The sequence below is a fragment of the Anolis sagrei genome, chromosome 1 (assembly GCF_037176765.1).
Source record: "Anolis sagrei isolate rAnoSag1 chromosome 1, rAnoSag1.mat, whole genome shotgun sequence".
Lineage (NCBI taxonomy): Eukaryota > Metazoa > Chordata > Lepidosauria > Squamata > Dactyloidae > Anolis > Anolis sagrei.
In genome coordinates this window covers 269,177,124-269,193,532 of record NC_090021.1, presented here as the reverse complement: position 1 = coordinate 269,193,532, position 16,409 = coordinate 269,177,124, and the positions used below count along the sequence as shown (strand labels likewise).

General features: G+C 43.7%; 1 protein-coding gene across 1 annotated transcript in view; it reads left to right on the top strand.

The window, feature by feature from the left end:
• Positions 1 to 420: 420 nt before the first annotated feature.
• SLC1A2 (solute carrier family 1 member 2) overlaps positions 421 to 16,409 on the top strand; it is a 123,118-nt gene continuing 107,129 nt past the window's right edge. The window contains exon 1 of the mRNA XM_060764841.2: positions 421 to 920. Coding sequence (XP_060620824.2) covers positions 904 to 920 — 17 coding nt within the window. The 5' untranslated portion in view covers positions 421 to 903. The remainder of the gene's footprint in view (positions 921 to 16,409) is intronic.

Here is a 16,409-nt window from a genome sequence, read left to right as displayed (position 1 = left end):
CGCTATTACGGAGGCTCCCTGAGAGGGCTTTTCTCCCTCCCTTCGGAAAGGCAGGGAGGCGGCCTGGGGCATTTGTTGGAGCGGGCCCCGCGAGTGATGTCAGCTCTCGCCTAAAATAGAGAGGGATAGACTGCAAATCCACGGCTAAACCTCCCAAGCCAGGCTGGCAAAGCACCCACCACCCTTTGCAGAGAGAGAGAGGGGGGGGGGAGGAGAAAGAGAGAGAGACCTCTTCCACCTCGCTCATATACACACAGAAAGAAACATCTTCCACCTCGCTCATACACACACACACACAGAGATAGACCTCTTCCACCTCGCTCTGAGAGAGACCTCCTTGGTCTCCTCCTCCTCCTCCTCCCTCTCCTTCTCTCTCTCTCTCTCTCTCTCTCACACACACACACACACACACAGAGCAACTCCGACCCCCGTCCAGTCCACCATCTCCTCCTCCTCTTCTTCTTCTTCCCTCCGCCTCCTCTCGCCACACATCCCTCCCTCCCTCTCCTCCCTCCCCAGCTGCTCTTCTTTCCCCCTTTCCCTCTGCTGCCTTTCCTCAAAGGCTTCCGAGCTCGCCAGAAAGAGGTTGAGAGACTGAGAGACGGCCGCTACGAGGAAGGAGGCGGGGAATCCAGGAGGAGGAGGAAAGAGGAGGAGGGGCCGCGCGAGCCCGGCTTTCTTGGATGCTCGCCTTTCGGAGCCTGGGCAGGATTTTACAGGGCGGCAAGTCCCCAAGGGTCCCGGCGCCCTCCCTGAGATAAGGGCAGAGACACACACACACACAGAGGCGGGAAACAAGAGAGGCGCTTCTCTTCGCCCCGAAAGCGCCGCCCTCCGCCCCTCGCCTCAGCGCCGTTGGGATTGCCTGGGAAGGTCCCACCGAGGGGCTCGCCTGCGAGGAGCATGGCATCGACCGACGGGTGAGAGAGAAAGCAACGGGATGGGGACGGGGGGGGGGGCACGGCGGTCTTGATGGACAGCGCCCCAATATCGGGGAGAAATGTTGTATGTGTGTCGTTTTGTGGTAGGAAGGCATTGTGGTCTGTGCTTCTCTGCCGGGAGATCCAGCTCCAGCCTTTCAACTATACTACCCTGACATGAGAGAAGCCTCCCACAAGGGTGATAAAACATCAAAACATCAAGGCGTCCCCTGGGGAACGTCCTTACAGACGGCCAATTCTCTCACACCAGAAGCCACTCGCAGTTTCTCAAGTCGCTCCTGACACGGGGGGAAAAAAAACCCTAGACCTGGATCTTCCAACTTCCACAAGGATGGTAAAGCATCAAAACATAAGGGGGTCCCCTGGGCAACATCCTTGCAGACGGCCAATTCTCTCAGAACAGAAGCAACTTGCAGTTTCTCAAGTGGCTCCTGACACGGGGGGGGGGGGGGGGGGGGCTACACCTGGATCTTCCAATTTCCACAGGATAGGAGAACATCAAAACATCAAGGCGTCCCCTGGGAAACGTCCTTGCAGACGGCCAATTCCCTCACAACAAAAACGACTTGCGGTTTCTCAAGTCGCTCCTGAAACGGAAAAACCAACAAACAAGCTTGACCTGGATCTTCCACTGTTTTGCCTACATATTTATATCTCAACTCTGTTGTACCCCGCCTCTCTTTATTACTATTTCTTCATGTGTTTATGTCTTCCTATTCAACCAGCTCCCAGAAGGAGCATATGGCTAGACTCGAGGATGGCATTCCAACTATGAGCCTAGCTCTCCGTGTGTCTCTCTCCTGAGGGGAATCGCTTGCGCCTTCCTTCCTGTCAGACCTTTGCTGCTTTATTTAACCCTTGCGAGGCTAAACGAGAAACTAAACTAAACTGTAGAACGAATGCATCTTGACACCGATTGAATTGTCAGCACTAAGGAATCATGGGAGTTGTCGTTTGCTGTAGCCTTAGCACTCTTGGGCTCAGAAGGATGGCAAGGACCACTCCCGAGGTGCCATAGCGCCCAGTGGTGTCCAATTGCATTGATTCCGTAGTGTAGATCAGGCCTGGGCAAATTTGGGTCCTCCAGGTGTTTTGGACTTCAACTCCCACCATTCCTAGCAGCCTCAGGCCCCCCTTTTAAGCTGCTGAGGGGGAAAGGGAGGGGCCTGAGGCTGTTAGGAATGGTGGGAGTTGAATTCCAAAGCACCTGGAGGATCGAAGTTTGCCCAGGCCTGGTGTAGATACACCCCAAGGGGGGTGGGGAGATGCTTCACCCTGGAGGGGGCTTCCTGGAGAGTTGCTTTCCTTGGGAGTAGGGCTTCTGCAAGAGAAATGTAGGGAATGATGGGCGTCGGGCTGCAATCATGAGGGTGGAGAGGCCCGTGGGACAGAGTGGGTCTTGTTTCTGAGCAACAGTGGGTCCCTCTGCCTGCAAGGATAAAAACGCTCATCTATGGATGCAGCTACACTGTAGAATGAATGCAGTTTGACACCACTTTGAACTGCCATGATCCCATGCTTTAGAATGTTGGGAGCCATCGTTGGGTGAGGCACCAGCACTCTTTTTTTAGCAGTGTAGGCTAGAGACTTTGCAAAACGACCACCCCCTCAGGATTCTATATAGCATTCATCCGTGGCAGTTAAAGTGGCATCGAATTGCATTAATTCTACATGCAGATGCACCCTGTGATGCCGAGGTGAGGAAGCGGTAAGAGCTTCCCCGCCTTCTGGTAGCTCAGTGCCCGGGAGTTTTTGTATGCAGCGGGCTCGCCCCGTGCCAGGATGCCCTTGCAAGTTGCAAGCAGGCGCGCGCGAAAGGGGATTGGGCAAGGCGCAGGCGCGCGCGCGCGTTGGGCATCGCCAGCGCCGGATCCCGGGCGGCTCCGCCTGAAGCACCGACGCAGAAAGAAACTTTTTCCGACCTGTTGCGCAACGTCTCCCGCCGGCCTCGCGCCGTGGCTTTGGGTGTATGTGTGGTGGTTGTGGTGGTGGATCGGTTGTCCTGTTACTGTTTGGGAAGGTGTGTCTGGGGCAGCCCCTGTGGTTTCGTTTCCTGGCATTAGCCGGGCGTCTGCTCTTGATCCGCGGCGTTTGCTGTCAGCTTGGATCAGCCTGATCTGTTCGGGACGGGACCTTGTGAGGACAGGATGTCAAAAAGAGACGCCGTTTGTACTGTATGGCGGTCAGAGGAGAGGCTGAAAAGGGATTGCAAGCAAGCTGGCGCTAAAAAGATGTCCACCCATCCATGAAAGTTGGGTGTGCTCCACAAGGTGAAAAGCCCGCGGGGAAAAAAAGATGTTTTAGAAACTCCAAACTCTGGGTGGGGATTCTGGACGTTGTAGTCCAAACAGTAACCTTTTCCCTGGGAACTGAAGTTCAAAACAGTAACTTTTTTCCTGGTAACTGAAGTCCAAACAGTAACTTTTTTCCTAGGAACTGAAGTCCAAACAGTAACTTTCTTGGTTGTTGTGAGTTTTCTGGCCTGTATGGCCATGTTCCAGAAGCATTCTCTCCTGACGTTTTGCCCACATGTGTGGCAGGCATCCTTCGACATTGTGAGGTATATGGGAGACTAGGCAAGTGAGGTTTATACATCTGTGGAATGTCCAGGGTAGGAGAAAGAACTCTTGTCTGTTTGAGGCAAGCGTGAATGTTGCAAATTGGCAACACCGATTAGCATTTAATGGCCTTGTAGCTTCAAAGCTTGGCTGGTTGCTGCCTGGGGGAATCTTTGTTGGAAGGTGTTGCCTGGCCCTGATTGATTCTTGTCTGGAATTCCCCTAGTTTTTTATTTACTGTCAGGACAGTAAATAAAGAGCAACATTCAAAAAACAGGAGAATTGCAACATTGCCAATTGCAATATTCACGCCTCAAGCATACAAGAGTTCTTTCTCCCACTCTGGACATTCCACAGATATACAAACCTTACTTGCCTAGTTTCCAACAGACCTCACAACCTCTGAGGATGCCTGCCATAGATGTGGCAAAATATCAAGAGAGAATGCTTCTGGAACATGGCCATACAGCCCAGAAAACTTACAGCAACCTAGTGATTCCAACCATGAAAACCTTCGACAACACATAGTAACTTTCTTCCTGGGAACTGAAGTCCAAACAGTAACTTTTTTCAAGTCCTGCTTTGCACAAGTGCTTCCTCTGTGATTTCAACGAACACACCCTCACACATACCGACAACTGAAACAATTGCTGTTGCACTGCAGTTCCCAGAAGTCCCCACAATTGGCTATGCTGACAAGGAAGTTGGGGTTTTGCAATTCAACAATTCAACAAGGAAGAGTCCCTTCCTTGGTCTGTGCGCTCTAGTTACCTTTAAAGGGAATGCCTCCTGAAACAGGACTACATTGTAACAGTGATTTTTGTTTCAAGTTAGCAGATGGCAAGTTCATGGAGAAGAATACTCTTCTAAAATTCTTCCTGCCATGACATGATTGGACATCTCTTATTGTTTGCCATCAAGTTGGCATGAATATATGTTAACCTAGGAGCGGAAAACCACCATGAGCCCACATTATCCAGCATTATTGTCTTTTCATGTCATCTCTTGATATGCTCTCTCATGAAATGTTTAGACATATTGTGTTCTAGCAAGTCTTCAGATGTTAGATCCATGACATCTGATGGTCAAGAAAGACAGAAAATAGGTTTTAGATCTTCTAAAATAATATATTTTCCCTTGAGCATTATTAATTATATGCAAACGTATCTAATTCCATAACCAATTAACAATATTAAATGCAGTTAATTGACTATTTTTTGTGTGTGTTTGGGGGTGACATCCTTCTAAAAACATTTTTGATTTTGAATTATTTAGGCCATTGTGAAATGTTTCTCCAGATTCCTGTGGGTTCCTCTAATGGTTAATTAATGTTTAATAATAATAAACATGACATATGTTTAATAATAATCTTTCTAAATTCACAATTTTCTTAATGTAAGTATCTTTCTCAACAATTCATGCCACTCCTCTAAAAGTACAACAATGTTATTATGCACAAATGACAGATGGAGGACCTGGAATGAAGTGTCTTGGTTTAGGGGCCATCCAATATATTAACAGCTAATCTGAAAATTGAATAAGAGGTGTCCAGCTCATGGCTCCTAAATATGTCCATGTTATCTAGTGATGATGGGAGTTTTAATCAGGCACCTAGTTGGAAAAGTCTGCATTGTGCTGTATCAGCTCATCCCATAGTGTGGCATTTATTTATCGTGTCATCCACAACCAGAACATTGTATTACATTTCTAACAGAACAAAACAAACAAACAGATAAAAAAAACACACAAATTTTGCAAACTTGGTAGCTGATTAAATGTCCTTTGACCAGTATCTGGCCACTTAGAGTGCCTCTGGTGTTGCTGCAAGAAGGTCCTCCATTGTGCATGTGGCAGGGCTCAGGGTGCATTGCAGCAGGTGGTCAGTGGTTTGCTCTTCTTCACACTCGCATGTCATGGATTCGACTTTGTAGCCCCATTTCTTAAGATTGGCTCTGCATCTCGTGGTGCCAGAGCGCAGTCTGTTCAGCACCTTCCAAGTCGCCCAGTCTTCTGTGTGCCCAGGGGGGAGTCTCTCATCTGGTATCACCCACTGATTGAGGTGCTGGGTTTGAGCCTGCCACTTTTGAACTCTCGCTTGCTGAGGTGTTCCAGCGAGTGTCTCTGTAGATCTAAGAAAACTATTTCTTGATTTGAGTCATTGAAGTGCTGGCTGATACCCAAACAAGGGATGAGCTGGAGATGTCTCTGCCTTGGTCCTTTCACTATTGGCTGCTACTTCCCAGCGGATGTCAGGCGGTGCAATACCGGCTAGGCAGTGTAATTTCTCCAGTGGTGTAGGGCGCAGACACCCTGTGATAATGCGGCATGTCTCATTAAGAGCCACATCCACTGTTTTAGTGTGGTGAGATGTGTTCCACACTGGGCATGCATACTCAGCAGCAGAGTAGCATAGCGCAAGGGCAGATGTCTTCACTGTGTCTGGTTGTGATCCCCAGGTTGTGCCAGTCAGCTTTCCTATGATATTGTTTCTAGCACCCACTTTTTGTTTGATGTTCCGGCAGTGCTTCTTGTAGGTCAGAGAATGGTCCAGAGTGAATCCCAGGTATTTGGGTGCACTGCAATGCTCCAGTGGGATTCCTTTCCAGGTAATCCTCGGAGCTCGGGATGCTTGTCTGTTCTTAAGGTGAAAGGCACATGTCTGTGTTTTATATGGATTAGGGATCAGTTGGTTTTCCCTGTAATAGGCAGTTAGAGCACCTAGAGCTTTGGAGAGCTTCTGTTCAACCATCTCAAAGCTCCCTGCTTGAGTGGTAATGGCACGATCATCAGCATAGATGAAACTCTCTGTCCCTTCTGGCAGTGGCTGGTCATTTGTGTGGATGTTGAACATGGATGGAGCAAGCACGCTCCCCTGAGGCAGGCCGTTCTTCTGTTTCCGCCATCTGCTTCTCTGGCCCTGGGACTCAACAAAAAAGCTCCTGTTTTGTAGCAGGTTTCCTATGAGACGGGTGAGATGGTAGTCCTTTGTGATATTATACATTTTTCTCAGGAGGAGGCGGTGGTTCACAGTATCATAAGCCGCTGACAGGTCTATGAAGACAGCTCCTGTGATCTTTTGCTTTTCAAAGCCATCTTCCATGTGCTGAGTCAGGTTCAGCACTTGCGATGTGCAGCTTTTGCCTTTCCTGAAGCCAGCTTGCTGTGGAATCAGACATGGGTCTATTTTTTCCATAATTCTATGCAGAATGACTCTCTCCAGAACTTTGTAGAGGTGGCACAGCAGGGAGATTGGTCTGTAGCTTTTTGGATCATTACGGTCTTTGCCTGGCTTTAAGATGGCAATGACTCTTGCTTTCCTCCAGATTTTGGGGATCTGACAGGATGCAGTGCAGTTGTTCATCAGCTCCAGTAGCCAGCACTTTGCTTTTGGGCCAAAGTTCTTGATTTGTTCCATCAAGTGTGGGGCATACTAGCTTGAGTATTGGACTATGTCTCAGGAGACCAGGGCTGAAATCCGACTTAGCCATGGAAACTCATTGGGTAACCCTGAGCAGTGCACATTCTTTCAACCTGAGAAGGAGGCAAAGACAAATCCACCTTTAACAAATCTTGCTAAGAAAATTGGTCCCCTTAAAGTCAGAAAAGATTTTAAGACACACAACAACAATCACAACTCTGACAGAAACACATACCACTTTTTAAAAGGCAGGCCTGATGAAAATAGGGAGAGACATATTATCAAGCATTCGGGTTTTTTTTTTTTTCATGAGTGACAAATACAACTACTAGGTTCATACCATACAACAAATTGGTTGCCACATACACACAGACAGTATGAAAACCAATTTTCTTCCACTCACTTATCTGAGAAGACCTTCAATTATCTGAAAGAATGACTATATTGAACAGAGGGTACACAGAAAGAAAACGTGTGGGGGAGGATGCAAGATCAGATATTTGAATAGATGGATTTTTATTACAAAGCTTTGCATGTTCATTAGACATTTCTTTCTGAAATCTTGTATTATCCCTGCCTCTCAGCAGTGACAATACAGCACTATATGGAACAATGGTGATGCTGTTGCCCCAAACATAATTCTTAGTAACTCCGATTCAGAAAACAATAGAGACAATCTACAAACACAGTTCTCAAAGCGGAAGCAGGTGCAAATCCCAACATCCGTGGTCCATCCTCTCACAAACCACTTGAGGGTGTAAAGTGCACCATGGAGGATCTGTGTGGTCCAGGTCTACCATTCATGGGGGTCAAAGTGGTCAGTGGAAGTGGGAGCACCAGACAGAGAAATACATCACCTGCTGTCCTGCTGTCACATACATATACAAACATTCACTTTTATTAGATAGACTAGATAGATAGATAGATAGATAGATAGATAGATAGAAGAAGATAGATAGATGTAGATATATTAACTTACAAATGGAAAATAAATGCAAAGTGGTATACTGGATGTGAACATAAAGGAAGATGGTTTAACGCGATTTAATTAGTATTATTGTTATTATACACTTTTTATTTCTTTCTGACCTATAGTCATAGAATCAGAATTGGAAGAGACCTCACGGGCTATCCAGTCCAACCCCCTGCCAAGAAGCAAGAAAATCGCATTCAAAGCACCCCTGACAGATGGCCATCCAGCCTCTGTTTAAAAGCCTCCAAAGAAAGCGCCTCCACCACACTTTGGGGCAGAGAGTTCCACTGCTGAACAGCTCTCACAGTTAGGAAGTTCTTCCTAATGTTCAGGTGGAATCTCTTTCCCTGTAGTTTGAAGCCATTGTCCCACGTCCTAGTCTCCAAGGCAGCAGAAATCAAGCTTGCTCCCTCCTCCTTTGACTTCCCCTCACATATTTATACATGGCCATCATGTCTCCTCTCAGTCTGCTCTTCTTCAGGCTAAACATGCCCAGCTCTTTAAGCAACTCCTCATAGGGCTTGTTCTTCAGACTCTTGATCATTTTAGTCGCCCTCCTCTGGACACATTCTAGCCTGTCAACATCTCCGTTAAATTGTGGTGCCCAGAATTGGACATAGTGTGATTCCAGGTGCGGTCTGACCAAGGCAGAATAGAGGAGTAGCATGACTTCTGTGGATCATGGAAGGGGGTTGAACAAAATTTGTTCTGAGGACTTTGCTTTTGCCTTCCTCTGAGGCTGAGAGTGTTATTTGTCCAAAGTCACCCAGTTTGTTTCCATAGTTGAAAGGAGATTCAAACCCTAGTCTTCAGAGTTGTAGTCCAACACTCAAACCACTACATCACAATCTCTATGGTAAAAGTAATACAGGCACCCCCCCCCCCCAAGCTACGAACAATATAGGTTCTGTAGGTTCTTAAGTTGAATTTGTATGTAAGCTGGAATAGGTGCATTTTAAGTGTAACTCCAGCAATACACATACAGACACATACTTTTGATTGCACAGAAAAGGGTTAAGACTCCTGTAACATTTATTTTGCGATCTGTGCCCTTGTTCAGAAGATTTCACCTCAGTTTTTGTTCCTGTTATAATTGGATTTTGAAAAATGTGGCTTGTTGTGAAAACAATAATTGGCGATGAAGCTTCAGTGGAGACACCTTTTCCCCATGATAACGCTTTCAGGAATTAATTTCTCTTCTGAGGGATAGCTTTCTATTACTTCCTCTTGTCTCAGCCCTGTTCTTATCTATGAGTCTATTGTTAGTTGGATGTTTGTAATTTGGGGACTGCCTACATTTGGAACTATATACATTTTACACTGCTAACCTATCTGTAGCACAATCCTGTACCCATTTATTCAGACATAAAACCATTCTGTAAGATTACTCCTAGGTAACACTGTGTAATTAACTTATAATTTTGAACATAAATGGGAAAACTCTTGCTGAAAGAATGCCAAATCTTCAGAGAAATCCCTTGCCCTATGAATGTAAGACTCAAGAAGGCTCATATATAACTTTTGTAAGTTTGGGTTTCTTTATGCAGAGGTATCTTTTTATCAATGTGGAACAACAGCAAACTGTATAAAAGAAGATTGTGTGAATAATGTATATAAATGCATGTCTGGTGCCATGCTGGTCCCACTCCCCCTTTCAAAATATCTGAATCTTGAGCTTTATAAGATGTTGGGGAACTCATCACAATATGTGCTGATGTAATCACAGAAGGGAATGCTGCTGTCAACCAATGCAGCTGTAACATCTTTACAAGTTACAGAACTTATGAGACAGAAGCAGAACTTGGAAAGCAGTTTTGTTGTTGTTTTGTTTTCTTGTTTTTTGGATGACAACTGTCAGAATCCCTCCCCCCCCCCCCCCCCCGCAAAAAAAAAAAGCTTGCTAGGAAATCATAGAAATTGTAATTTCCAGGGCAGGAGGTGCCACATTCAGAGAATAAATGAAGCCCCAACATGAAATTTTCACTAAAACTGCCATTAGGTTTTTGGTATCTTAATGGATAGTCTGAAATGTGAACATCCATGTTTCAACTGCAATTGAGGAATCTCCTCAATGCAATCAGGAGCCTCAGTTGCACAAGACTCTTCAATGTGTTGAGCTCATTCATGCTCAGTTGAATACATACAAATTTCCATCCATTCAACCTTCCATTCAATGTTGAAAAGGATTGAAAATGGTACTACCATGCCAGTAGTGAGTTCATTCTGAGTTTTTAGTCTGAACTTTAAAGAAACTAGTTGCTGAACCTATTTTGAGCACCTTGGATAGCAATTAAACTAAAACTTGGAGCATATTTGCCACTTCACTGACACCAGCAACCACTTGATTTGGGGCATTTCAAAGCAATCAATCAAAGCATAGCAGGAATGTTTGAAATGGGATGTTACCTGCTGGGGATCATAATGGGGCCATTGTTCATAATCTCATGAGAAAGGTGGTATTCTGTTTTAAAATTCTTAGGAAGCTTCTAAACAGTTACTGTGTTTAAAATGGTCAGAAATTATGGGATGTCATGAAAGTAGCAAGGTTTGGGGAATAAACCTTTGTTGATTACAACTCCCAGAATTTCCCACCCAGTATAAATATTTAATCCATTAAGATAAACTGAAGGGCAATTATGGGAAAGTGTGCATGGTGATGATCTTGTGGCAGCCGTAAGACATTTTCCTGTGTGACTGTATAGAAGGAATGTCTATCCGCACTACTTCTTTAGTAGATTTCTTTGGTCTGTACTTAGGGGATACTTTGGATAGTGGTTTATCCCAGACAAAACTTAAATTGACATATCTACCAGTCAATATGAGTACTATACCTTATGAAAAAGGAACTACCCCTTTCTCTGAGTACAGTGGCAAAAGTACATCCCAGGAGAACCCTCCAAAAAGGACCAACATGTCTGCTCTCTTTGCTGTACTGCCACTTCAGATCTTTTTGAATGCTGGACAAGCTTCTCTCAAGACAGTATTGGTGCTTTCCCTTCACCATAGAATGACCCTCAACCTACCTATGGGTCAAATCAAAATCCTTAAGTTTGGCCCCAAAACTTGCCTTTGATTTATACATGAAGTCGACTTGTACAGGAGTATATAGGTTATTTAACACAGATGTTCATATTGTATATTTAAGAGTGTAGTGATCTGCTTTTGATTTGTGATGTGACTGTTGGAATCTCAGAAAAGGGTCTTGAGACCTTTTATTATATTCCGGGCAAGATTCTGGAAAAGATTGTTAAGGAAGTGGTCTGCAAACACTTAGAAACAAATGCAGTCATCGCTAATAGCCAACATGGATTTATCAAAAACAAGTCATGCCAGACTAATCTGATCTCTTTCTTCGATAGAGCTACAAGCTGGGTAGATGCGGGGAATGCCGTGGATGTAGCATACCTGGATTTCAGTAAGGCCTTCGTCATTCAGTAATGACCTTCTGGCAAGGAAACTAGTCCAATGTGGGCTAGGCAAAACTACGGTGAGGTGGATCTGTAATTGGTTAAGTGGACGAACACAGAGAGTGCTCACTAATGCTTCCACTTCATCTTGGAAAGAAGTGACAAGTGGAGTGCCGCAGGGTTCTGTCCTGTGCCCGGTCCTGTTCAACATCTTTATTAATGACTTAGATGAAGGGCTAGAAGGCATGATCATCAAGTTTGCAGATCACACCAAACTGGGAGGGATAGCCAATAGTCCAGAGGACAGGAGCAGAATTCAAAACGATCTTGACAGATTAGAGAGATGGGCCAAAACTAACAAAATGAAGTTCAACAGTGACAAATGGAAGATACTCCACTTTGGCAGAAAAAAATGAAATGCAAAGATACAGAATGGGTGACGCCTGGCTCGAGAGCAGTACGTGTGAAAAAGATCTTGGAGTCCTCGTGGACAACAAGTTAAACATGAGCCAACAATGTGATGTGGCGGCAAAAAAAGCCAATGGGATTTTGGCCTGCATCAATAGGAGCATAGTGTCTAGATCTAAGGAAGTAATGCTACCCCTCTATTCTGCTTTGGTTAGACCACATCTGGAATATTGTGTCCAATTCTGGGCACCACAATTCAAGAGAGATATTGACAAGCTGGAATGTGTCCAGAGGAGGGCGACTAAAATGATCAAGGGTCTGGAGAACTAGCCCTATGAGGAGCGGCTTAGGGAACTGGGCATGTTTAGCCTGAAGAAGAGAAGGCTGAGAGGAGATATGATAGCCATGTATAAATATGTGAGAGGAAGCCACAGGGAGGAGGGAGCAAGCTTGTTTTCTGCTTCCTTGGAGACTAGGACGCGGAGCAATGGCTTCAAACTACAAGAGAGGAGATTCCATCTGAACATGAGGAAGAACTTCCTGACTGTGAGAGCCGTTCAGCAGTGGAACTCTCTGCCCCGGAGTGTGGTGGAGGCTCCTTCTTTGGAAGCTTTTAATCAGAGGCTGGATGGCCATTTGTCAGGGGTGATTTGAATGCAATATTCCTGTTTCTTGGCAGGGGGTTGGACTGGATGGCCCATGAGGTCTCTTCCAACTCTTTGATTCTATGATTATATGATTCCTGGTCTGAGCCATTCGTTAGTTGACCAAAGATTGACCTGATAAGCAACAAGAATATTCTATTGTAGAGGAATGTAGTGTAACACCAAAATAATTTAGCTGAGTCAACAGTGAAGAATGTATGTAGAATCTGTCATATTCTTTCTTGTCTATGTCTGATTTTTATTTTGGAAATGAATGCTAACTGACCGTAACAGTTCATGCACCTGATAAAACTGATTCTGTTCTGTCAAGGCTTACAACCCAGTAAATGTTTAGGATGCATACATTTTCAGAGGACAACTGTGCTCTCTGCAGTTCACCATAGCTTCTCCTCTTGAAACAGTAGATTCATAAATGCATACAAATAGCTCATATATTTTAACCAGAACTGGGGAAAGATATTTATGAATGACACCTTACAGCATTCTTTAGAAAGCATGGTCAACTTCTAGAATCATGAAATCATGCAAATGCCATATGTTACAAAGCCCACTACAATCTTAGTATGCAGCACCAGTGATCTAAATTCCTTTTATTCTGTATTATCTTACTTGGCCATCATAGACTAGATGGAATGGATAAACCTAAAGAAATGAGAAATATTCAACATGCCTTGACATTGCTCCCACTGTTGTTAATAGCTAAACTCCTACTGATTTTAGTAGCGTAGGTTTATAAACTCAATGAAATAAAACAAAGTACATGCTTTTTTACTCAAGCAAGAATTGTTTGCTTCCAAAATATTTTCATTAGAATAGATTTTAGGGTGTAATCTACCTTTTTTTCTTTAAATGGGAAGAGGGTCACAGTTATATCAGAGATGGAGAAAATGAATTCCAATAGTCTCACCATTCCTCACCCCTGCCCTGGGCATTCCGTAAGAGGATGATGGGAACTGGAATCCAACAACATTCAAGGAGTAAAAGATTTTACAACTTGCTTTTGTTTCCCAAGGCACTTCCCAGGAATAACACACAGAAATGTGCAAAATAGGCTTGACATCCAATGGCCCCAGTGGATATACTGTATGTTACTTATTACTGGCTTATTGCAGCAAGAGAACTGCATGATGTTGGCACTCATAGAACACAAATGCAGGGATGGGTGAGCATTTTTCTTCTCACAATCTGATACAAAGCTCAGTAGGTTGACCAGGGGCACCAACTGCAGTACACAGTAAGACCTGAAGTAGGAGCTGGAAGACAGGTCATGTAAAAAGTAGGGAAATGAGGGAGATTGCCAGACACTGTAACACATTGTAACCCTCATGGCTTGGAACATCATAACTAAAACGAATTGTGGAAACTCTTATTCTCCTGTTTGTTTGCTTCAGACACTCTTTTTCAGTTTTAATAATAAACAAATGGAGAAAGAATGAAGATATGTCCAGGCCATCTGAAGGACTGTATCTCTTTATATGAACCTGCCAGAACCTAAAGATCTACAGAGGAGGGCTTTCTTTTGGTCCCTTCACCTTGACCAGCTCACTTGGTGAGGACACGGAAGACTGAGAGAGTTTTCTCTGTGATTGCATCCACCCCCTAGAACTCTCTTCTGCAGGAGTAACGCTGCCCCTCTCCCTGCTCTCCTTTTGCCAGCAGAGAAAGATATTTTTTGTTAAAGCAGCCTTTCAATGTGGTCAGTGGAGCTTTTTATAGGAATATTATTTTAAAACTTTTGCTTTTAAAATTATTTTACATTATTTTATTTAATGGTTTCAATGGGTCCTACTCTAGGGAAAAGGCACATACAAAAAGAAAGACAGGCAGACAGATAGAAACAAACAAATAAACTGTGGGCAGGGGAAATGCCCCCTTCCTTCTCCATGGATGTTCAGTTGACAGTGTGAAGAGATACACACTGAAACAAGGAATACATTAACTTTGTATCTTTGGGAACACTGCACATTGCAGGACACCAATCTTTATTTATTTACTTACTTAGGTGATCCCTCATAGTCTGAGGATGATGGTCCTCCAAGTGTAGTGTCTTGGCGGTGGGTTTGTAGGTGGCTGTGGAGCTCTATTCTTGATCCGCATGTTCTCTTGCAGTGAAGACATCAGTTTCCAGGTAGAAGGCAGTTCCAGTCAGAGTTGGCTTGACACCCCTTCCTCTTGGCACGTTTCTATATTCAGATAGCTAGTAATGCAGAGAGCCTGTTCACACATTGTATCAATAAAGGTCAGGAAGAAGACTGTTGCTTTGATCATACATGGATATGAAAGCCATTTTACTGCTTGAGATCAAAAATCCCCTTCTTCTGTTGATAGAAGAAGACAAGACTGGTAATCAAATCTTGATTTAGCAGTGTCAACTTTCCTGTTTTGATTGCAAAAACATACATTTGGTTAGAGGGAGTGAACAAAATTATGACGGCTTTTGATCCAAGATTATTTTTCAAAGAAGCCATGCATTATTGTAAGCATGTATTGCTGTTGCGTCTTCTCTTGTTATAACGAGCCTGGCGGAAGCCATTTTGCTGGTAGGAGTGACTAAAGGAATGTGACTGAATGGAAATGATACTAAAAGACCAGGTTTTTACTTCTTTGCCTTTCTCAAAGGAACTCAAAGAACCTTCTTCTTAATTTTACCCATCTTTTGCAGTCCAGCCTATCTCTTTAAGGTTTGGTGTGGGAACTCTCTTAGGTGTATGGAGGTTTCAATCATATAGTTATGTATGTGTTCACACATATGCAATCTTGCCTTCCACTGGCATAAACTGGGGCAGTTAACATATGTAGGCAGATTTTGTTGGTCTGTACAATGTGGAGGGTGTTGATGTAGGCTATTCATGTGCATAGACTTGCACACACGTGTGTACATATTTATTACTTTGAAAATATCCTGTTGCAAATAAATTGTATGTTTTTAAAGGAGCAACGGAATGATGTTTTTATTTCTCGAGTATGAAAATAAGCTGCACAACATGAGAATTAGCTACATCTTTTTACCCGTCTGACCTCTTCACCTCCACTTTGCTCACTAATCCTTCAGCAAGGACTGCCTCTCTATGGATGCAAATCTCTGAGCAGCTTTCAAACAGCTGCTGTTTATAAATTGGAGGGAAAAGTAACCATAGTATGATTGTGTACATTATAGGGAGAATATATTTTGAGAACTCGTATGCAGCACTGTCCGGGAGGGTGAGGGGGTGTTGAGTTTTATAATGTGATTTACAGAGAAATCTAACCTGAATTCAGAATTCATTACAAATGCTTAATAAACCATCAATAATTTGTGTAGGTCAAACTACAGATAAGATTTGTCTCCTGCAAAAGATATATCTGTCCATTGAAACCTTATTTTATTCATCAAGACAAAGTTTTTTTTAAAAAAAGTGACTCTGAAAAGAAAAATTATTCTAAGTTCTAAGAAACCAACATTTTATTTTTTTCATGTAAGATATATAATGTAGAAGCATTATATGGGAGAAAGGGAACTATAAATGTAATCCTGCATGCCAGCATACGCTAACAAACTTTCAAGTTCTTAATGTTAGATAGTGCAAACTTTACAATTTAACTCTACAAAGCTTGAGATGAACAGGGCCCATGCAAAGTTCACCATCCTCCCAATCCCACAAGAAAAAAGTATGCAGAATTGAGATTAGAGAGCTTGCCTTTATAGATTATATTTCTCAAGAATCCTCCAGTGAACACAAATTGTAGTCCAAAAAAGACAACTTTTACAAACTTCAGTTCATATACAGGGGTGTAGCTGTAGGAATGAGAGTGACTTCTTCAATAAGAATTCTGGCCTCCCCAATGAAAATCTTCCTTCAGTTTCCAAAAATTCAAGTGTTGCAGTGATGCAAAACTTCATCTGAGTTGTTAGAAATACAGTGTAGGCATCCAAAGTAAAGGGGTAGGCAAAGTGGCAATGGGAATGTGAACACAGAAAATAGGTGCAGATCTCAATTATTTCGAGTGCTCCACTCTGCAGTACTAGACATTTGGAGAATTAAGGAAAGTGTCATTGATG